Source organism: Urocampus carinirostris, chromosome 1, assembly GCF_059441175.1.
Source record: "Urocampus carinirostris isolate Australia breed hairy pipefish chromosome 1, RoL_Ucar_1.0, whole genome shotgun sequence".
Classification (NCBI taxonomy): domain Eukaryota; kingdom Metazoa; phylum Chordata; class Actinopteri; order Syngnathiformes; family Syngnathidae; genus Urocampus; species Urocampus carinirostris.
The window spans coordinates 42,619,559-42,637,180 of NC_142349.1; the positions used below are offsets into that span (position 1 = coordinate 42,619,559).

The 17,622-nt window shown below is 40.4% G+C and overlaps 1 protein-coding gene across 1 annotated transcript in view; it reads right to left on the reverse strand.

Moving 5' to 3' along the window:
* The window catches only part of cacng2a (calcium voltage-gated channel auxiliary subunit gamma 2a), a 52,508-nt gene continuing 34,886 nt past the window's right edge, over positions 1-17,622 (reverse strand). Inside the window, exons 3-4 of the mRNA XM_088340165.1 lie at positions 1,457-1,597; positions 1-1,382 (exon numbers count right to left, since the gene is read on the reverse strand). Of these exons, the coding sequence (XP_088196291.1) occupies positions 835-1,382; positions 1,457-1,597 (689 nt within the window). The 3' untranslated portion in view covers positions 1-834. The remainder of the gene's footprint in view (positions 1,383-1,456; positions 1,598-17,622) is intronic.

Below are 17,622 nucleotides of genomic sequence, written 5' to 3' on the forward strand. Positions count from 1 at the left end.
TCCATTTGTTCCCACTGGGATTTGTATTTATTCATCAGGACTTGATGCATCCAAGTAGAAGGATCATTCACTTTTGGCACCTTTTCAAACAGGTTACATTGAGATTTAGAAATCCAAAAGACAAAAACATGGCTAAGGCTGTGTGAGTTTTTCCAAAACAAAAAACATTAAGTGGGTACTGTGTATACATTTTTTATATACCGTCGTCAAAAAAGCAGTTTGTTTGTTTGGTTTGGCTCACAAAAGCAGAAGAAAAACAAATTAAATACCAAAAATACACATGTAATCATGAATTGCTTTTTTTCTCCCTCACAGGATATTGAAAACTTAACTTTTGTTGTGGTTTTATTAGCATGCACTTTGTTTCGGACACTCTGGTACGCCTTCACGTTACATTTTTTGGTTTGTTTTCGTTATAATAAAAAAAAAAATCATAGTAGTTTATTATTCTAGGCTTCTAAAAGAAACAACAACAGCACTTTCTTAACTTATCTTTTTTTGCTTAGGAAAGTAGTTGGTATCTTTTGAATATTGTTATTGTGAATCGTTATAAAAGTAGTATATATATATATATATATATATATATATATATATATATATATATATATATATATATATATATATATATATATTAATATTAGCTTTGCTAGACATCACAGGCGAGGCTGTAACAATTCACAGTTTGAATGCAAAACAATGAGCCCAAAAATAGGAAGCGTTTATCTGGGCGGCTCCAACCTCTTCTGAGCTTCTGGAGCTGAAGCATCCCGAGGAGTCATGCAGAAAACAACGCGTCTCGGGCGGTGCTGAGGCGGACTGGGGGGGCTTGCTGTCTCATACGGGGGTGGTACGCCGGTTGGCGGCCGAGTTCCCGTGCGCCGAGTCTTTGCCGTCCTTCTGGATGCTGTTGTGCACCTGAAGGAAGTTGTGGTCCCGCTCGGAGTTGTAGGTGGCGTTGGCGGGCGGCATCCCCACCCCGGATTTAAGGGTATCGCGGGGCAGCGTGTACATGGAGATATCGGTGGAGGGCAGTGCCCCGAAGGCCTTGAGGCCCAGAGGAGAGGCGTCACGTGAGTGCGCCGGGTCCGTGGAGCGTGACGAGGAACGCGAGCGGCGTCGGTAGCGGTATCGGTAGCTCGGCACTCGAGACAGCGCCGAGCCCTGGAGGTAGTCGGTGACGTGGGTCCCGATCCGAAGCTGCCGGTGCCGGTCGATGAACATGTGCACGGCCAGGACACCCACCATCTCGGCCATGATGAAGGACAACGCCCCGAAGTAAAAGGACCAGCCGTAAGAGTACGAGTTTTTCTTGGAATCGCTCTTGGAAGGGTCGCCCGCGTTGGCTGATATGTACACTATGATTCCGATGATGTTGCTCAGGCCTATGCGAATGAGAGCAAAATTTACCGAATGGAGCTTTGGCAAAGATGTATAAAGCTTAGCATTTTGAACTGACCTGCAGACACAAATAAGATCCCTGCACTGAGGATGATGTTGTGTCTGGACTTGTAGAACTCGCTGGCTGCGATGCACAGACCTGCCGTGAAGAGCAGGATGACGCTGAGGATGGGGAAGATGCTAGACGCTCTCACAGCACCTGCAACCAAATGTGACACAATCAGTTCACCTCCTGGACCAAAAGTGAATTGTGAATTTGACGTCGAATTAAAAACCAGAAGAGAAGCGTTTTTTGAGGTTGGCCAATAACTATTATGCATTGTTATCTGCGGTTGGTGTTGGGAGTAACGCGTTCCTGTAACGCAATCAGCTTTAGGTTTGATGTTAGGGGTTAAACGGTTAGGGTATGGTAGGGTAGTCTTAGGGTTATTGTTAGGGTTGGGTTTAAGGGTTAGTGGGCTAGCGGTCAGGCCTAGGGTTAGGGGTTAGGCCTACGGTTAGGGCTAGGTTTGGGGTTAGGGTAGTGTAGGGTAGGGTAGGGTTAGCGTTAGGCTTAGGGTTAAGGTTAGGTTTAGGGTTAGGGTCAGGGGTTAAGGGTTAGGGGTTATGGGTTTAGGGTTATTTTTACGGTTAAGGGTTAGGGTTAGGAATAGTGTTAGTGCTAGAAAACTTCGATTCATATCATTTAGAATTTGAATGTATTTCTTACAAATAGTAGATTTTATGCATTTGTGGCATAAATAGTATCAAGTATCAGTATATCAATCATGAATTCTACATAGTAAACTACCTGTATCTTAAAAATGCTATAGGCATTCCTAGAATGTTTTTAAGCAAATCTATACAACTATTTAAAATATCTGCAACGTATTAAATTATCTAAAAGCGAACATCAAAACATGTCTTAATAGACAGTTTTATGCCTTAAAAATATCACATTACTTATTGATCCCTTTCTCCTAAAACACTAATGAATGATTTTTGTGTTAAATCAGTTCCATAAGGTTGTAACATTTACCTATCTCTAATAAGTGATCTATAATACATTTTTCTTTTATGAGATTACAAAAAGAAATTGATTTAAAAGGACGGTGTGTATTATCTGACAAATAGATGTTGATGTATGGTGTAGAATAATCAAAATTAATTGCTAAAAAGCACAAAGAAGAATCCAAACTATGGAGGCTTTACCTGCCTTTTTGAGCTTTTGGTGTACCCATACTCCCAAGATGGCGGATACCTGGGAAGTTTCCCTTTAGTTGAAGCTAACGTTATGTTAAAGACAGTATTTTAAGAAAAACACGTTTATACAATAGTTCATGTATTTTTGCTTATGTTATAATTCAACGTTGTTTTTTAATGACTGAAGTTTTTTTAACCACTAGAAGGCGCTAAATAATACACCATGCCCCTTTAAAGACTGATGCATTAATAATGCAAATCCTCGTGGAGTCTGCAGCTTGGCCACTAAGAGGCAGTATAATACAGGCATCCGCCTGCAGTGCAGGTGATTCTATACACTGCATTTATAGAATGTTTTTTTTACTGGAGGATAAAGAATACATGTCTGTGAGTGGTGTTATGTCTCCTGTCTGGACTCAGAGCTACACAGTGCGAAAATATCTGTTCCTCAATGGGTTACTGGCTGACACAAATCATTAGCCTGTATTTGGCCTGATGGCATTCAACTAAGCAAACTTTAATGAGACAAATCCAAATGCTGCAAGGTTAAAAGGAGGCGGACGAGGCAAAAAAGCCTATTAGCATCCATTTCTGCATCTGCTCCCAGCGTGCAAGCACAACAATCAACACCCCGTCAGGCCTGTGAAATGCTCCATCAACACTATCATGGAGATATTGTGTGTGTGTGCGCTTGTCTCTGCATTATATAACAGCAATCCTGGGTAACCAACAACGTGGAATGCGAGCGCACAAGCGCATGTGCGGGATTGTGATCCATGCTGAAAGGCGTTGCAGGAGCCACAGTGTCCTTCAAACACATCAATCATCTGAAATCATCATCAAGGCAGCACTGGGGGTCAAAAAGGGGTCGGTGCTAAATTAGTTCTGAAACAAGACCAAATATAAGGTGGGTAAACCTATCACTGAGTCATCAAATACTCTCTCACGTAAAGTTATTACAAAACTGAAAAAAAAAAAAAATGCTCTGAAGCATTGTCAACGCCTGCATCGACCGGCCGGCAGAGTTGTGAACGTGCGTCGTGGCTGTCATGGACTTTTTGGACAATTTCCAACATATTACCTATTGTTTTGTTTTTTTTAAATTGACGTTCACTATGTTTTGTGTCCTGCTACCCAATGCTAAATCTATTGCACCCTGGTCATCCTGGGAGTGGGATTACCCCTTGTGAGGCCCCTTCTCAAGGTTTCTTATTTTCCTCGTGCTGAGGTTTTGAGTTTTTCCTTGCTCTTATGTAGGTTTTAGATCGGGGATGGTGTCATTGTAACCTGCGCAGTTCATCCATCCATCCAATATCTGCACCGCTTATCCTGAGTAGGGTCGCGGGGGTGCTGGAGCCCATCCCAGCTATCTTCTGGCAGTGGGCAGGGGACACCCTGAACTGGTTGCCAGCCAGTTGCAAGGCACACAGGGACAGACAATTTGCTCACTCATTCACACCTAGGGACAGTTTGGAATTAACCTGACAAGCATGTTTTTGGAATGTGAGAGGAAACCGGAGTGCCCGGAGGAAACCCACGCAAGCACGGGGAAAACATGCACACAGGAAGGTTTGATCTCATGACCTCAGATCTGTGCCGCAAACGCGCTAACCACTGTGCTGCCCCCTGCGCAGTCCTTTGAGACATTTTGCAATTAAGGGCTATACAAATAAATGTGACATGACTTGACTTGACTAAAGTAAATTTTCACAAAAATCAGTTTAGCTATTTTGGAGCCTATACGCCCCTGGTTGCTTATTTAGGAATGTACTGTAGTTCCAACATCTTGGATTTTCACATTGTGCACTCACACCAGCTCCCATTCCTCGCACCGAATGTGTTTGCCCCCGAACAGCTCTGCTAAAAGTAAGATAAAAGCAGATAGGTGACTTTACTTGACTGTTCACAAATACATCTCCTCCATTTAGGTCAGGGGTGTCAAAATCAATTGCACTGAGGGCCAAAATTCAAACCACACATTTGGTTGCGGGCCCAACAAGATAAACATTTATTGAATAAACTAAAACTTAATTTTTAAAAAAATATGAATTTTAAACGCAAAGGAATATTATTACAGACATAAAAAAAAACTTCTCTCTCCATCAAAATATCTTCTGTCAAAATTATACAAATTCAAATTATGAAAAAAATGGAAATATAAATAAAATTTCTGTTTATCACTTTATGGATTTTGCTTTAGTGAAAAACATAGGCTGGGTCCTTATATTCGTTTCTAATTCCTCAGCTTTTTGTATCTTCTGTTCTGCATTCAGGTTTTTCAGCTTACTCTGATACTGTATGTCTTTTAGTGGCGTTTTACATGAGATTCTTTTATTAGCTCCACAAAGAAGACACACCTGTTTACCGGCAATGTCGTTTAACATATATTCATTCTCCGATCGGTTTTGAAGCGCTGCATTGTGGGATCTGTAGTTTGAGAGTTAACCTTCTTTAAGGAACGGTCGTATTTGCTCGCGTCACAAAATGAGCTGCAACAATGACTTTAGCCAGAGGATGGTGTTAGTGTACAGAAAATTTCCAAATCCCGGACAGCACCTTTAATATGTTGTCATTCGAGGACAAACAACATGTTTGCAATGTTGTAAAGAATGTTCCAAATCTTTGTTCGATGAACGATTAGTGTCACTATTTGGGAACGGTGCATTCGCAATGATCGCAGCAAGGCTTTAGGGCTAGGACCTTAGCTTGGCCTTTTGGCTGAGAGTAAGTGTCCCGGCTCCTAGGCTTTGTAGCGTATTATGAACTGACCGATAACGGATAATGGATAATGAATAACGAAGATAGATCAATAACCCTTAAAAACCCCAAAACCCCATTTGCAATGATCGCAGCAAGGCTTTAAGGCTAGGACCTTAGCTTGGCTTTTTGGCTGAGAGTAAGAGTCCCGTCTCCTAGGCTTTGTAGCGTATTATGAACTGACTGATAACGGATAATGAATAATGAATAAAGAAAATAGAACAATAACCCCTAAAAAATCCCTCCCCCCTTAGCTCGGCCTTTTGGCTGAGATTAAGTGTCCTGGCGCCTTGGCTTTGCAGCCTATTATGAACTGACCGATAACGGATAATGGCTAATGAATAACGAAGATAGAACAATAACCCTTAAAAATCCCTCCTACTTGATATCCTACGACGTGGAGCCTGTGGAAATGTGTGTAGAAGATCCAAACCAAGATGGTGAATTAAAAAAAAAAACATTAAACAAACTAGTAATTAAGGATAAGCCCCAACCTCCAAGAAATTCAAAACCAGCTAGTTTTTTTTCAGAATTTTACTCAAAAACGTGTGATTCAGCTGAAACCAATCCATTTTCTTTGGCAGACTACTAAAAACACAATTATTTAGAAACACTTTTTTTATTGGTGAAAAATAAGTGCCGAATATATTATTCAGTGGTTTATGTGTAGCCCTGACAACATTTTCTGTAGGCCTTTTTATTTTTATTTTTTTTTATATTATACACTTTGATTATTTTATATATTTTTAAAATTGTATTGTTTATTAATGCAACATTCGTTACATCCTGGTCATCCTAGAAGGGGGATTACCTCATGCGCATTCTCAAGGTTTCTTTATTTTCCTCATGCGGAGGTTTTTGAGTTTTTCCTTGCCCTCATGTATGTTTGATATCAAGGGATAGTGTAATAATAGTCTGTAGCTTACACTAGTCTGTGCTGCTCTTTGAGACTCTTTGTGATTAAGGGCTATACAAGTAAACATGACTTGACCTGACTTAAAAAGATCAGTCAAAATACTTGAAATCGGAAAATAACTGTCACTCAAAGAGTTGAGAGATTGACGTGCTCTTCTTGGATCTCAATGTGACGCTATATTTAAGCAAAACCATGGTAGGGTTTGTTTTGCCGCCCAGACGGAGACGGAGGAGGAAGAAGGAAGGCAAAAATGGCCAGAGAACAGGCGGACATTATTATTTTGTCGTTTTAGCTTAATTTGAACAGTAATATCAATAAAACGAGGGCTGCTCACTAGCCAGATTTGTGATTACATTCTAGTGCCAAGAAACATTTTGACACTGTTCGCACTTATTAAATAGAACTAATTGGAATTAATTGTCAATTACAGTATTGTCGCCAGACATGAGTGGAGCTAGCCCGTTTATCAACCCGAGCGCCATAAAAAATTATGGCATATTAAAAACTCTGTTTTCGTTAATAAAGGACAGAAAAGGATTAAATATGATTTTGAAAACAACGCTGGAATGTGAATGTGTTCTTTACTATAGCCACCTCCAACTAAGGGGATATGGCTCTGGTATATACAGTAAATATATATCAAATTTTTGTGAAATAAAATATTTGTCATCATACCCATGTTAATTATATATTTCCACATGATTAAATTCATTCATTCATTCATTATCTGCACCGCTTATCCTCAGTAGGGTTGCGGGGGTGCTGGAGCCCACCCCAGCTGTCTTTGGGCAGTGGGCAGGGGACACCCTAAACTTCACACCCGCTCTCTGTGTCAGGTGCTGATAAGGCTTGTCCATGTGCTTCAAAGCATTTACATGCTCTCAGTGCAGAACCCTAGTTAGCAGATACCTAAGACATATAGATAGATAGATAGATAGATAGATAGATAGATAGATAGATAGATAGATAGATAGATAGATAGATAGATAGATAGATAGATAGATAGATAGATAGATAGATAGATAGATAGATAGATAGATAGATAGATAGATAGATAGATAGATAGATAGATAGATAGATAGATAGATAGATAGACAGACAGATAGATAGATAGATACTTTATTCATCCCCGTATGGAAATTCACACTTCCAGCAGTCTACCCCGTTGTTTATTAACAGATGAACATGATGCCCGAGGGGTGCTTGTAGCGAAGTGGATGATGTCACGCCAGTCCAAAAATTCGACATCCCTGCGGCAGATGGAGAACTTTTCTTTGCGAAAATCCAGGGATACACCACCTCGTGTTAGCAAGTCCGCCTCCTCTCCGATTCCCCCCGGCTTTCGTGTCTCTGTTTAGCGGCGTTGAAGCCGGATTGCTCCGGGTAGCTCCGGGTGGCTACACGTTAGCGTCCGGAATGCTAAACGTGAGCCACGTTTCCGCAAAACACAGCAACTGCGCTCCCTGTGCGCTTCGATGTTTTCCAAAAGCACTCGATGATCTTATTTGGTCGTGAGTTCGCATTTACCATGATTACGGATGGTACCGAAGACTTATAACGCCGCTAGCCGCTTCGCAAGCTCCGGCTTTTCCTCCACGATAGGCCCCTTCATCACACCGGCACGAGAATTCTTAAGGGCAAGGAGTTGAAATTCCTTGAATACACGCATTTCTTGTGCGTTAAAACCCATGTCCATAGGATAGAAGTAATCCATAGTGTAGTTGTCAAAACGGGAAGAAAAAACACCGAAGATAGGAGCAAACAATAAAACAATAGGGCAGCTGCTGGAAAAGGCAGCCGCTGTAGACACACAGCTGCAAGACTGGAAACATTAGCTTTATCATTGGTACATTTGGAAATACTTGACAATCACGAGCCATGAGTGGTTCTTTTCATGAGTACATCGGCCGAGTGATAAAATCAACGCAATCAGGCCGGGACAGCATCACTGTGTTTCTACCACGACCATCAGGAGTGCTATAGTGCGGTTCTACCTTTAAGACTGTTAAAAATAAACGTCTTTACATTGGTTTTCCTGTCTCTTAGGCAATGAGATGCAGACACTCCCCTACTTATGACGATTCGACTTACGTAAAATGGTGGGATGTCGAAAAATATCCGGACATTGCTGTAAGTTAGATTTTGTATTGTGTGCACCTTTTTCCGAGTAGATGACATTACTGTAGTGCTTCTTTCCTCCGCTACCGGCGTGTGGCGCTGTAGGAGGTCATCCAGCATCCACCCGGAAGAAAAAAAATCTGCATCCTCTTCCTAGTTTGTGTGTAAACATTCTAAACTTCCACATGATTAAATTCATTCATTCATTATCTGCACCGCTTATCCTCAATAGAGTCGCAGGGGTGCTGGATCCCATCCCAGCTATGTAGAATTCATGATTGATATACTGATACTTGGTACTATTTATCAGGCAGTGGGCAGGGGACACCCTGAACTGGTTGCCAGCCAGTCGCAGGGGCGGCAGTAGCTCAGGAGGTAGAGCGCTCGTCTTGGGATCAAGGGATCCCAGTTTGAATCCCGGCTCGTCCGTGTTACATGTCGAAGTGTCCTTGGGTAAGACACTGAACCCCTAATACCCCCAATAAGCAGGTTAGCGCCTTACATGGCTGCAAGGCCGCTATTGGGAAATGTGGAGCACATTGTAAAGCGCTTTGGGAAGTCATTGACTTGAAAAGCGCTATATAAATGCAAATCATTTCATTTCAGATCATTTCATTTCATTTCATTTACAGACAATTCACTCGCTCATTCACACCTAGGGACAATTTGGACAGGCCAATTAAACTGACATGCATGTTTTTGGAATGTGGGAGGAAACCGGAGTGCCCAGAGAAAACCCACGCAAGCACGGGGAGAACATGCAAACTCCACACAGGAAGGCTCGATCTCATGACCTCAGAACTGTGCCGCACACCACTGTGTCGCTGTGCTGCCCACATTATTAAATCATCTTATTAAAATGAATAATCTTCCGATTATTCGACTGATTGTTTCAATAGTCAGTGTCGAGTCCACTATTAGAAAAGTCGTGAGTTGCAGCACAACCACAACAATACTCAGAGCCAATTTTTCTGTCCTCAGAGAAGGAGTCGAGGAGTATGGCACAAGCCTATCCGCTAAGTTCCAAACCAAGAAAATGAGCCTAGTGCTTCACTTGTCATCAAAACATTTTACGGCGGTCAATGAAAAGGAAATTGCGGCGGTGCATGTTTGCCGTGGCATTATTGACTGGTGTCTATTTAACGCCACAATTGTAATTTAAGACTTTGAACCCACCAGACGGGAGCATCTCCTGCTACCTCCTCAAAAACAAACACGGCTTCCTGTCCCTATCGGCCTCCTCGGATGAAGTGCGTCCACTCGGCCTTGACTCTGTGACCCACATTTGGGAAGACGGGAGATTCCGAGTGAGTCACGCTTGACTGACTAACCCATAACCTATAGTAATCAAGCCCAACGCCCCCCCCTCAAAAAAGGGCGTACTTAAGTGAGGGAAAACTGGCGACCTAAAGGTGGGGTGCCGCATTTAAGGTGTCCTTAAAAAGTTAAATTTTTCCAAGAGCCCATATGCTGTTTTTCCACTTGCCCTTATCTGCTTCTAATCTTACTTTTAGCAAAGCTGTTTGGGGGCAACACATAAGGTGCGAGGAATGGGGGCTGGTGTGAGTGTGCAACGTGAAAATCCAAGATATACAACAGTACATTCATAAATAAGCAACCTGAGGCTTATAGGCTCCAAAATAGCTAGTCAAGTCATGTCATGTTTATTTCTACAGCCCTAAATCACAATATATACATATAATATAATATATACATATAATATAATATATACATATAATATTATATATATATATATATATATATATATATATATATATATATATATATATATATATATACATACCTATTTATCTATTAAGTTTTTCTCTTTTATGTCTTCATTATATGTTTATCCTGGAGTGCCATGTCTAATCTTGTTGCAAACAATGTTCGTGCTGTTATTATCAATGATAATAAAGTCAAATGTATTTATAATTTTATTGTGAAGAAAGGGCATGGCTTTTTTTCCTACACATGTTTGTTTAACAATTGCTGGAGAAACAGAATATTCCAGGGATGTGATAACTGCACAAGGGTGTATAGTTTCACAAAATGCGCAGGGAAAATGGTTGACAATCACTTCTATACAAAGAGGGTGGGCTATGACTAAATCTCACATGAAAAATTCCTTCTTTACACCCGCCCTCTGTGTCGGGCTGAAGAAAAAAAATCCACATCCTCTTCCTAGTTTGTGTGTAAACATTCTATACTGTTTATGTCTATACTATCCCCTTTGACATTTTCATTGTTTAATACCTCGTGCATCCATCCATTCAATGTGGTTGTTGTAAAGTGTAAAGAAGAGGCGAACTGTTTCTTTTAAAATTAAAGTAGAATAAGAAAGCTTGATGCGGTTGAGAAAATGGTCAGAACGCTTTTTTTCAGCCACTTTGTACCACAGAGTAGGACCTTTTGAAGCGCATCTTCCAAAAGTAAGGTAAACTCAACTTTATTTATCTTTATAGAGCATATTATTTTAAGAAATGTTATTTTTTAGTACAAAACAATACAGATTCCTTATACTAGCCTTACTAGCCTTAACATACTTACATAAACCTTAAACATACAAAATATTGCACTGAAGCAATTTACGAACAAATTCAACTTACGAACCATTGTCCGGAATCTATTTCGTTCGTAAGTAGGGCAGCGTCTGTGCACCAGAATACACGTGCGAGTGTGACGTCTGCATTTTGCGATTTCTTGGATATTTTTCCAAGCGTATAGTTTGCGCATGTTAACAAAAAAGGAAAAATGATCAACAATGCACATGAGGACTTCTAGGACAAATGTTTGTCGATTTCAAAGATGTTGAAGACTCACATCTATAAAACAGAATGGAGGAGGAATAATGACCTTTCTAATCCCAAGGATAGATCTGTGACCACGTCACATAACTGAAGGTGAATACATGCATATTCTTCTTGTTTGCTGTATTTTTGATATTTTTACAAAAGAACTCTGCTAGCACCTTGTTTTGAAACCATGTATCTGAAATAAAAATGATGGTTAAAACAAACCTCAACAATCTTAACTAACTGCAGGAGGGAGACACATTTTCAGTGGCATTTTTGATTATATGGGTCACAAGTTCTTGTATCATTATTATTTCATATTGTATTAAATCATCAAATGTCAAATGGTGAAATATAAGGCTTGGAAGAATTAGATTTTGTCTTAAGATCATGTTTGATAGCTTTCTTTAATGATGTATTAAAATATATGGTTTGGCACTCACTGAAAAAAAAGTCAATATTTTTGCTTTTCATGGCTTTTTGAGTCAAATAGGTACCCAACCCGTGTACAAACAGTACATTTGACCTGAGCATACTTTGATTCTCTGAATATTAGTTAAGTCACTAAACTTTATTCACTGAAGGGGTCAAGAACCTTTTTGAATTAAAAAGCCATAAAGGCAAAACATTGAGATTTTTATTTTAATGAGAGCCACACCTACTATTTTAAGACAACATTAAACAAAGTCGTCAAACATGATCTTTATACAATATCTATCTTCAGTGCATTTCATTTCACTATGTTGAGTTTAAAGATTTCATAAAAGTAATGCCAGATCCTGTGCCACACATCTGTCAGGACCAGAACAAGAAACAGGACCCACTCGCGTAACGTTACTCACAGTTTAACGGGGGGAAAAAGATAGGAGCGCACACACGATCTGGAGATCGTAGGTCGCGAGGAGTAGGTGCTCAGCCGCGGAAGTGGGACTTCCGTGGCGAGGCATGACGGTGCCAGGGAAGAAAAAAATAGAAATCAAACAGATCGTGACGGGAGAAAAACAAGCGCAAAAACACAGGAAAAACGGAGATTCACAAACGCACCGACAAAAGGCTACTGACAGGACAGCGTTTAAATATTGACAGGGAGCCAATCTGTCAACGAGCTTCAGCTGGCGCCCCACGGCAGGGGCCAATTGGGCACGTCATCAACAAAAATCCCACTTAAACTATGTTTCCCTTCCACAGTTAAGATCGTTAACGTTCATTTTGACATTCACTTTGTCTTTCAAAGCAGAGTGTAGCAGAGTTCTTTTGTAAAAATGTCACAAAATATAGAAAATGGGAAAGATGCGGACTAATTTTTTCCTTCAACTATGTGACGTGGTCACGTCTAACCTTGAGAATCCAGTGGTCTTTATTCGTTTGTTGACTATACGTGCAAGGGTCAGGAACTTTTTTGACCCAAGGAGCCATAAAAGCAATTTTTTTTGAGGGAGCCATGCCACATATTTGTGACGTTTGACAACTTGATAAAAATTAGGAAATCATATTACTGCCAGAGTCTGTGTCCCATATCAACATATACACCTCTTAAAATGTGTCCCCTCCCACGGTATTCAAGATCTTTAAGGCTCATTTTGATCATAATTTTTTTTCCATAAATAATGGTTTCAAAACATTATGTGAGCAGAGTTCTTTTGTAAAAATATAAAATTGAATTGTCTTTATTGTGATTAATGGCAATGTTGTTAAACATTGTATGGAGCAAGATTAAAAATGGCACTCCAGTGTAAACATGTAATAAAGTTTTTTGAAGAGTAAAACAAAATAAAAGACTACCAGGATTTATAATGCAGTGCTTCGAGACTGACCTAAGTTATAATCAGGGTTGGGTAGGGTTACTTTAACTTGATTACTTTCAATTACTTTTGGATTACTCCAATACCAAATATGCTAATAAAAGACAAAATAAACTAAATATGAATACAATTATGACTCACAACACGTGGTAAGCTTTCTCTCCTGGCTTTGATCTCTTTGATCTCCGGCAAAACTAACATAAAATGCGACAGAAACAAAATGAAAATAAATCCAAACAGCTTGCCACCATCATTTTTGCCATTCCATGTATTCTGTTACTCCCCAAGCCTGCACAAAATTTAGTAATTTTATTCATATTTAGTTTCTTTTGTCTTTTATTAGCATATTTGGTATCGGAGTAATCCAAAAGTAATTGAAAGTAATCAAGTTAAAGTAACCCTACCCAACCCTGGTTATAATGATGCAATGTGCAATGTTCGTGAATGAACAAGAAAAGTGCATCGTAACAATAGTGAAATGAAGAGAAGGGCAGTAACATTTAACAAACCCCTCCAAAAAAGTCACGATAAATGTCACACTTTTGTGCATTAAAACTGAGCAGCAACAAAAAAAAAACCTGGGGAGGGGAAAGAACTGCCCCTGCAAAAGAGAAGTACATTTATAGTATTTACTAGTATTGAGCTCCTTGGGTCGAATCCCTGAAGCGTGTATTTTAGATGAGTGGTTTATGAACCTCAAGTCGAGGTGTGTGTTGATGACATTAGCGGTGACGTTGAAGGTCTTGCGACGCGAGTGTACCAAGTGCAGATTCAGGGACGATCCGCTAGTGTTGAGGGCGGTTTGAAATAAAAGCGGCAGAGAAATGCTCCCGAAATGAAAGTGCCCTTTGGTACTTGAAACTACAGAGCTATTCATTTCCAATTATTTAAGTATAAACTAGCACATATCTATACACCCGTGCTTTATCTGTTCCATGAGAAAATATTTTTTTCAAATCAGGTGAATTTCTCTGCAAGAAAAAGAAACTGCCTGGATTCAAAAACTTTTGAAAAAAATATTGTTTCTTGATTCACTCTTACTCTCTGAACATACTCTCTAAATATATGTTTTGTATTCCGGGCATTTTACACCCCGCAACTTTATTGCATGCACCAAGCATGGCATACATTTTTCTGTCCACATGATGGCGTAGTCGAGGAAATGACCCTCGAAGCCCCTACGTGCGAAGCATTTCCCTGCTTCACTGCTTTATGGGGCTTTGCCATTCCTAGTATTTACAATCCGCGCATAGTGCTCTTAATGAAAGAGAGAGGGGAGCGTGCTGTGTGTGCAGAGATTCGTCCACCCCAAATGGTTTGGGTACTTGGTTGGCATTTTTGGATGGTTACAATTTGTCCTTTGGGTTTTCATCATAAATTGTCATAACAATATCCATACATTGTTTAATGAACTTCCACATACAGGATTCCATAGAGACGTACAGCCAAAACGGGATCTCTGGGTGTAACACCGTGACCATAAACTGTAGTTGCGCCTGTTCAATAGATATACTGGACCAAGACATTCCTCTTCTAGCGCCGCTCTGGCTTTATGTATTTTAGAATCGGAAAGACACAGACAAGATTCGCATGGGCCATATCTGACCTCCAGGACAGATGTATTCATGAAAAGAACCATATTTGGCTCGTGAGCCATAGTTTCCCGACCTCTGCTTCAGTGCATACTTCAGAATGTGTGGTTTAGAAATTCACTTTGAGTCTGTCGGTGGTTAGACATCGAACAACACAAGCGAACAAGAAAGCATCTCTATTTGAACTGCATCGTCCGACTTAAGTCAGCAGCAGCTGGCTTAGTCTTTTCCTTTGGCTTCAACTCAGATCTACAATTCTTCCAGCTTGCCACAATAAAACTTCTTTTAATCCCACAAAAAAATCAAAAGTCTCCAAGCTGTCAAACTCATTTTACGTCCAGAGATTTGAGAAAAACAAAAACGAAAAAAAAACCAAGTGTGTTATTTCCCTTTTAACCTCGGATGGGAGGACACGCATATTTTACGAGTTGCGTAAATTGCTTAATACCTCGTTAAGGTGACACGGAGTCATCGACGTGCACTCGCTCGGGCAATCAGGACCAGGAAAAAAAGATTGTTTTTTAATTTGCTGCCTAGTGTCTGCGGGCCATCTGTTGCCTAGGAGACCGAGGCTGTGATAGCATATCAGACACACACAGCCAGGCCCACCCCACACCCCTTGCCGTCCCTGCGTGTCCGGCCCAGACCCGTCAATTTTTTTCAGGCCAGTTGAGGCCAGCGTCCAGTCTGCTTTGGGGCCCCAGGGTGGTGGCAAAGCCCGCCCCCGTCCAGCCCCAAATCCCCTTCCAACTCATCGATACAGGCGGACAGTCTCTGATCAACTCATGCGAGCAGCCACCGTAGGCTGTCACAAATGAAAAAAATGAATATATTTATGATTAAGAGCACAGTCATTTTTGTGGATTTCACACATCCCACCGCTGTGCCACAGACCGGATCTAAATATTGACCCTTTCCTGGACTTTTTCCAATAATGCTTTCAAACAACAAAAACTGTTTGGTGAAGTATTAACGCTAGAGAACAAACTTTCTCTATGTGCGTTAATCTTCACCTCTAAGAACGCTACAGGCTCGATTCTTAGACACTGTAATCCTATTTTGAAATATAGAAACAAGGAAGAAGTTTGGGTCCCTACAAGAGTTTGAAGTCTTACTCTGAACACATACAAATGTACGGAGGTGGACCCGAATGCAGGGAAGCCAGAATGAAGGCAAGTGTTTAACAAAGGATAGTATTTACTAACAAAAATCAGGAACAACAATCAAAAACAAACCAGGTCTTAAAACAACTAACACCTAAAACAAACCAGACATGGTGCCTGTAATGATGGTAAACTGAAGCATCATGAAACAATAAGGCTTTCCATCTAACTGTTTCACTCGTGGGCTGAAGCACCGCGAGGCTTCATTTGATTTATTACGACATCATATGGAAAATAAATGTCATGAAAACAGAGTGATTAAAATGGTTCCACAGATTTGATGGGGTCAAAAGAGCAGGAAGTTGGGTTGTAAATGAATGTGTGTGTGTTACTTGAAGTAAGTTTTGACTTATTTTAGACGATGACATATAAACAAGGAACACTTTTCATTCATTTTTATTGAGGAAAAAAAGCTTTTCCAAAATTTTTGGCTTTTAGACAAGATTTCTCCTGCTTTTGAAAATAGTCTTCCACAATGGATGGATGAAGTCGGGGTACAGAGAAAGGTTATTGCTGGTTTGTGGAGTTTTGGGTAGACATGCTTGTGCAGCTCCCAGTAGTCCAGGAGACTTGACATCCTGCTTATGTTGGGTTTCCCCAGGTACAGTAAGTGTGGCACATCACTAGGTGCCAGAAGACATGATTTTTTGAGGACTCCTCACACGATACAAACACCTTTAAGGGTGATTATTCATACTTTGTTAGAGAAACAAACAAAAACAAGTAAAAAGTGAAACTTCAACATGTTCTGCCAACTGGGATTTTTTTCCCTGTTTCCAATGTGTTTTGAACTCCGAGAATCCAATATTAATAGTTTGAAACCTGAAGCTGACCTTGAAACCCTATTTAAACATCAACATATATAAAGGGACACTGTTTAAGGTGTTTTATGGTGTAGTGCAACTGAAAATGAAGGCTAAAAAGCACAAGCTATAATACAAACAACGGAGAATAAAAAGTGACCAAAATGCATCGTTTGACATCTTGTTTTTTTGGCCAGCCTTTTTTTAGGTTTTTTTTTGTATACCCACAGATGGTAGAGAATTATGTCAGTTCTCTTTCAATGAGGCCCATGTTATGTAAAACATTTTTTTTACCTATGAGTATTTTAAAAATTGCACGGTTATATGCCATTTGACGTGTTATTGCCTTCATTCGAATCAGTAATGTTTTTATTTTATTGAGTTAAGTTTTTTTTTACTACCTCTGGTTTAAGGATCCCTTGAACGCCAGGGTCTTCGGGACACCACTCCATGTGGTGTAGTTTGGGCAAGTAAAGCCTGGCGGCGCCCGTACCTCTCGGAGGCACTAAGAAATACACTCTGTCCCTTACAACCGAGATGGAAAACTTTATTTCAACCTCTGAACTTTACAGGTGAATTTTCAATAGTAACTCAGCCTTATTCTAAAAATCAAAACCCCAAATTGACCTAGACTTTCAGGTTTTGCGCGTAGGGGATTCTTGTATTGTAAAACATACTTTGATGCATGTTGTGTGCCAGGATGCTTTGTGCTGTGTATTTTATTTACTTAGCACACACAAGTATTGATTGTTATCTATTTAGAAATCTAGCATTTCTCGCCTCAGCAAGGTCCGCTATTCTCTCTTATGGGTGTTCTCTCTTTAGTAAATGGCCTTCTTGCATAACAGGGCGTTTCTTTCGGTCTCCTCCTCGTCTCCCTCTTCTTCATCCTCCTGCTCTTCCTCCTCACCCAGCGAAGCAGTGCATGATGGGAGCTCATACAAGCCATGATCTAAAAACCCACTGGCGCTTCAGTGCGCCTCAGCTGCCTTACATAATCCTGGCTGGATGTAGAAAGAGCCACGCTAACGGGACTCCGCACACACACGCACATGGCCAAACACTAAAAAGGCAGGGACTCTTTGCACGTCTATGC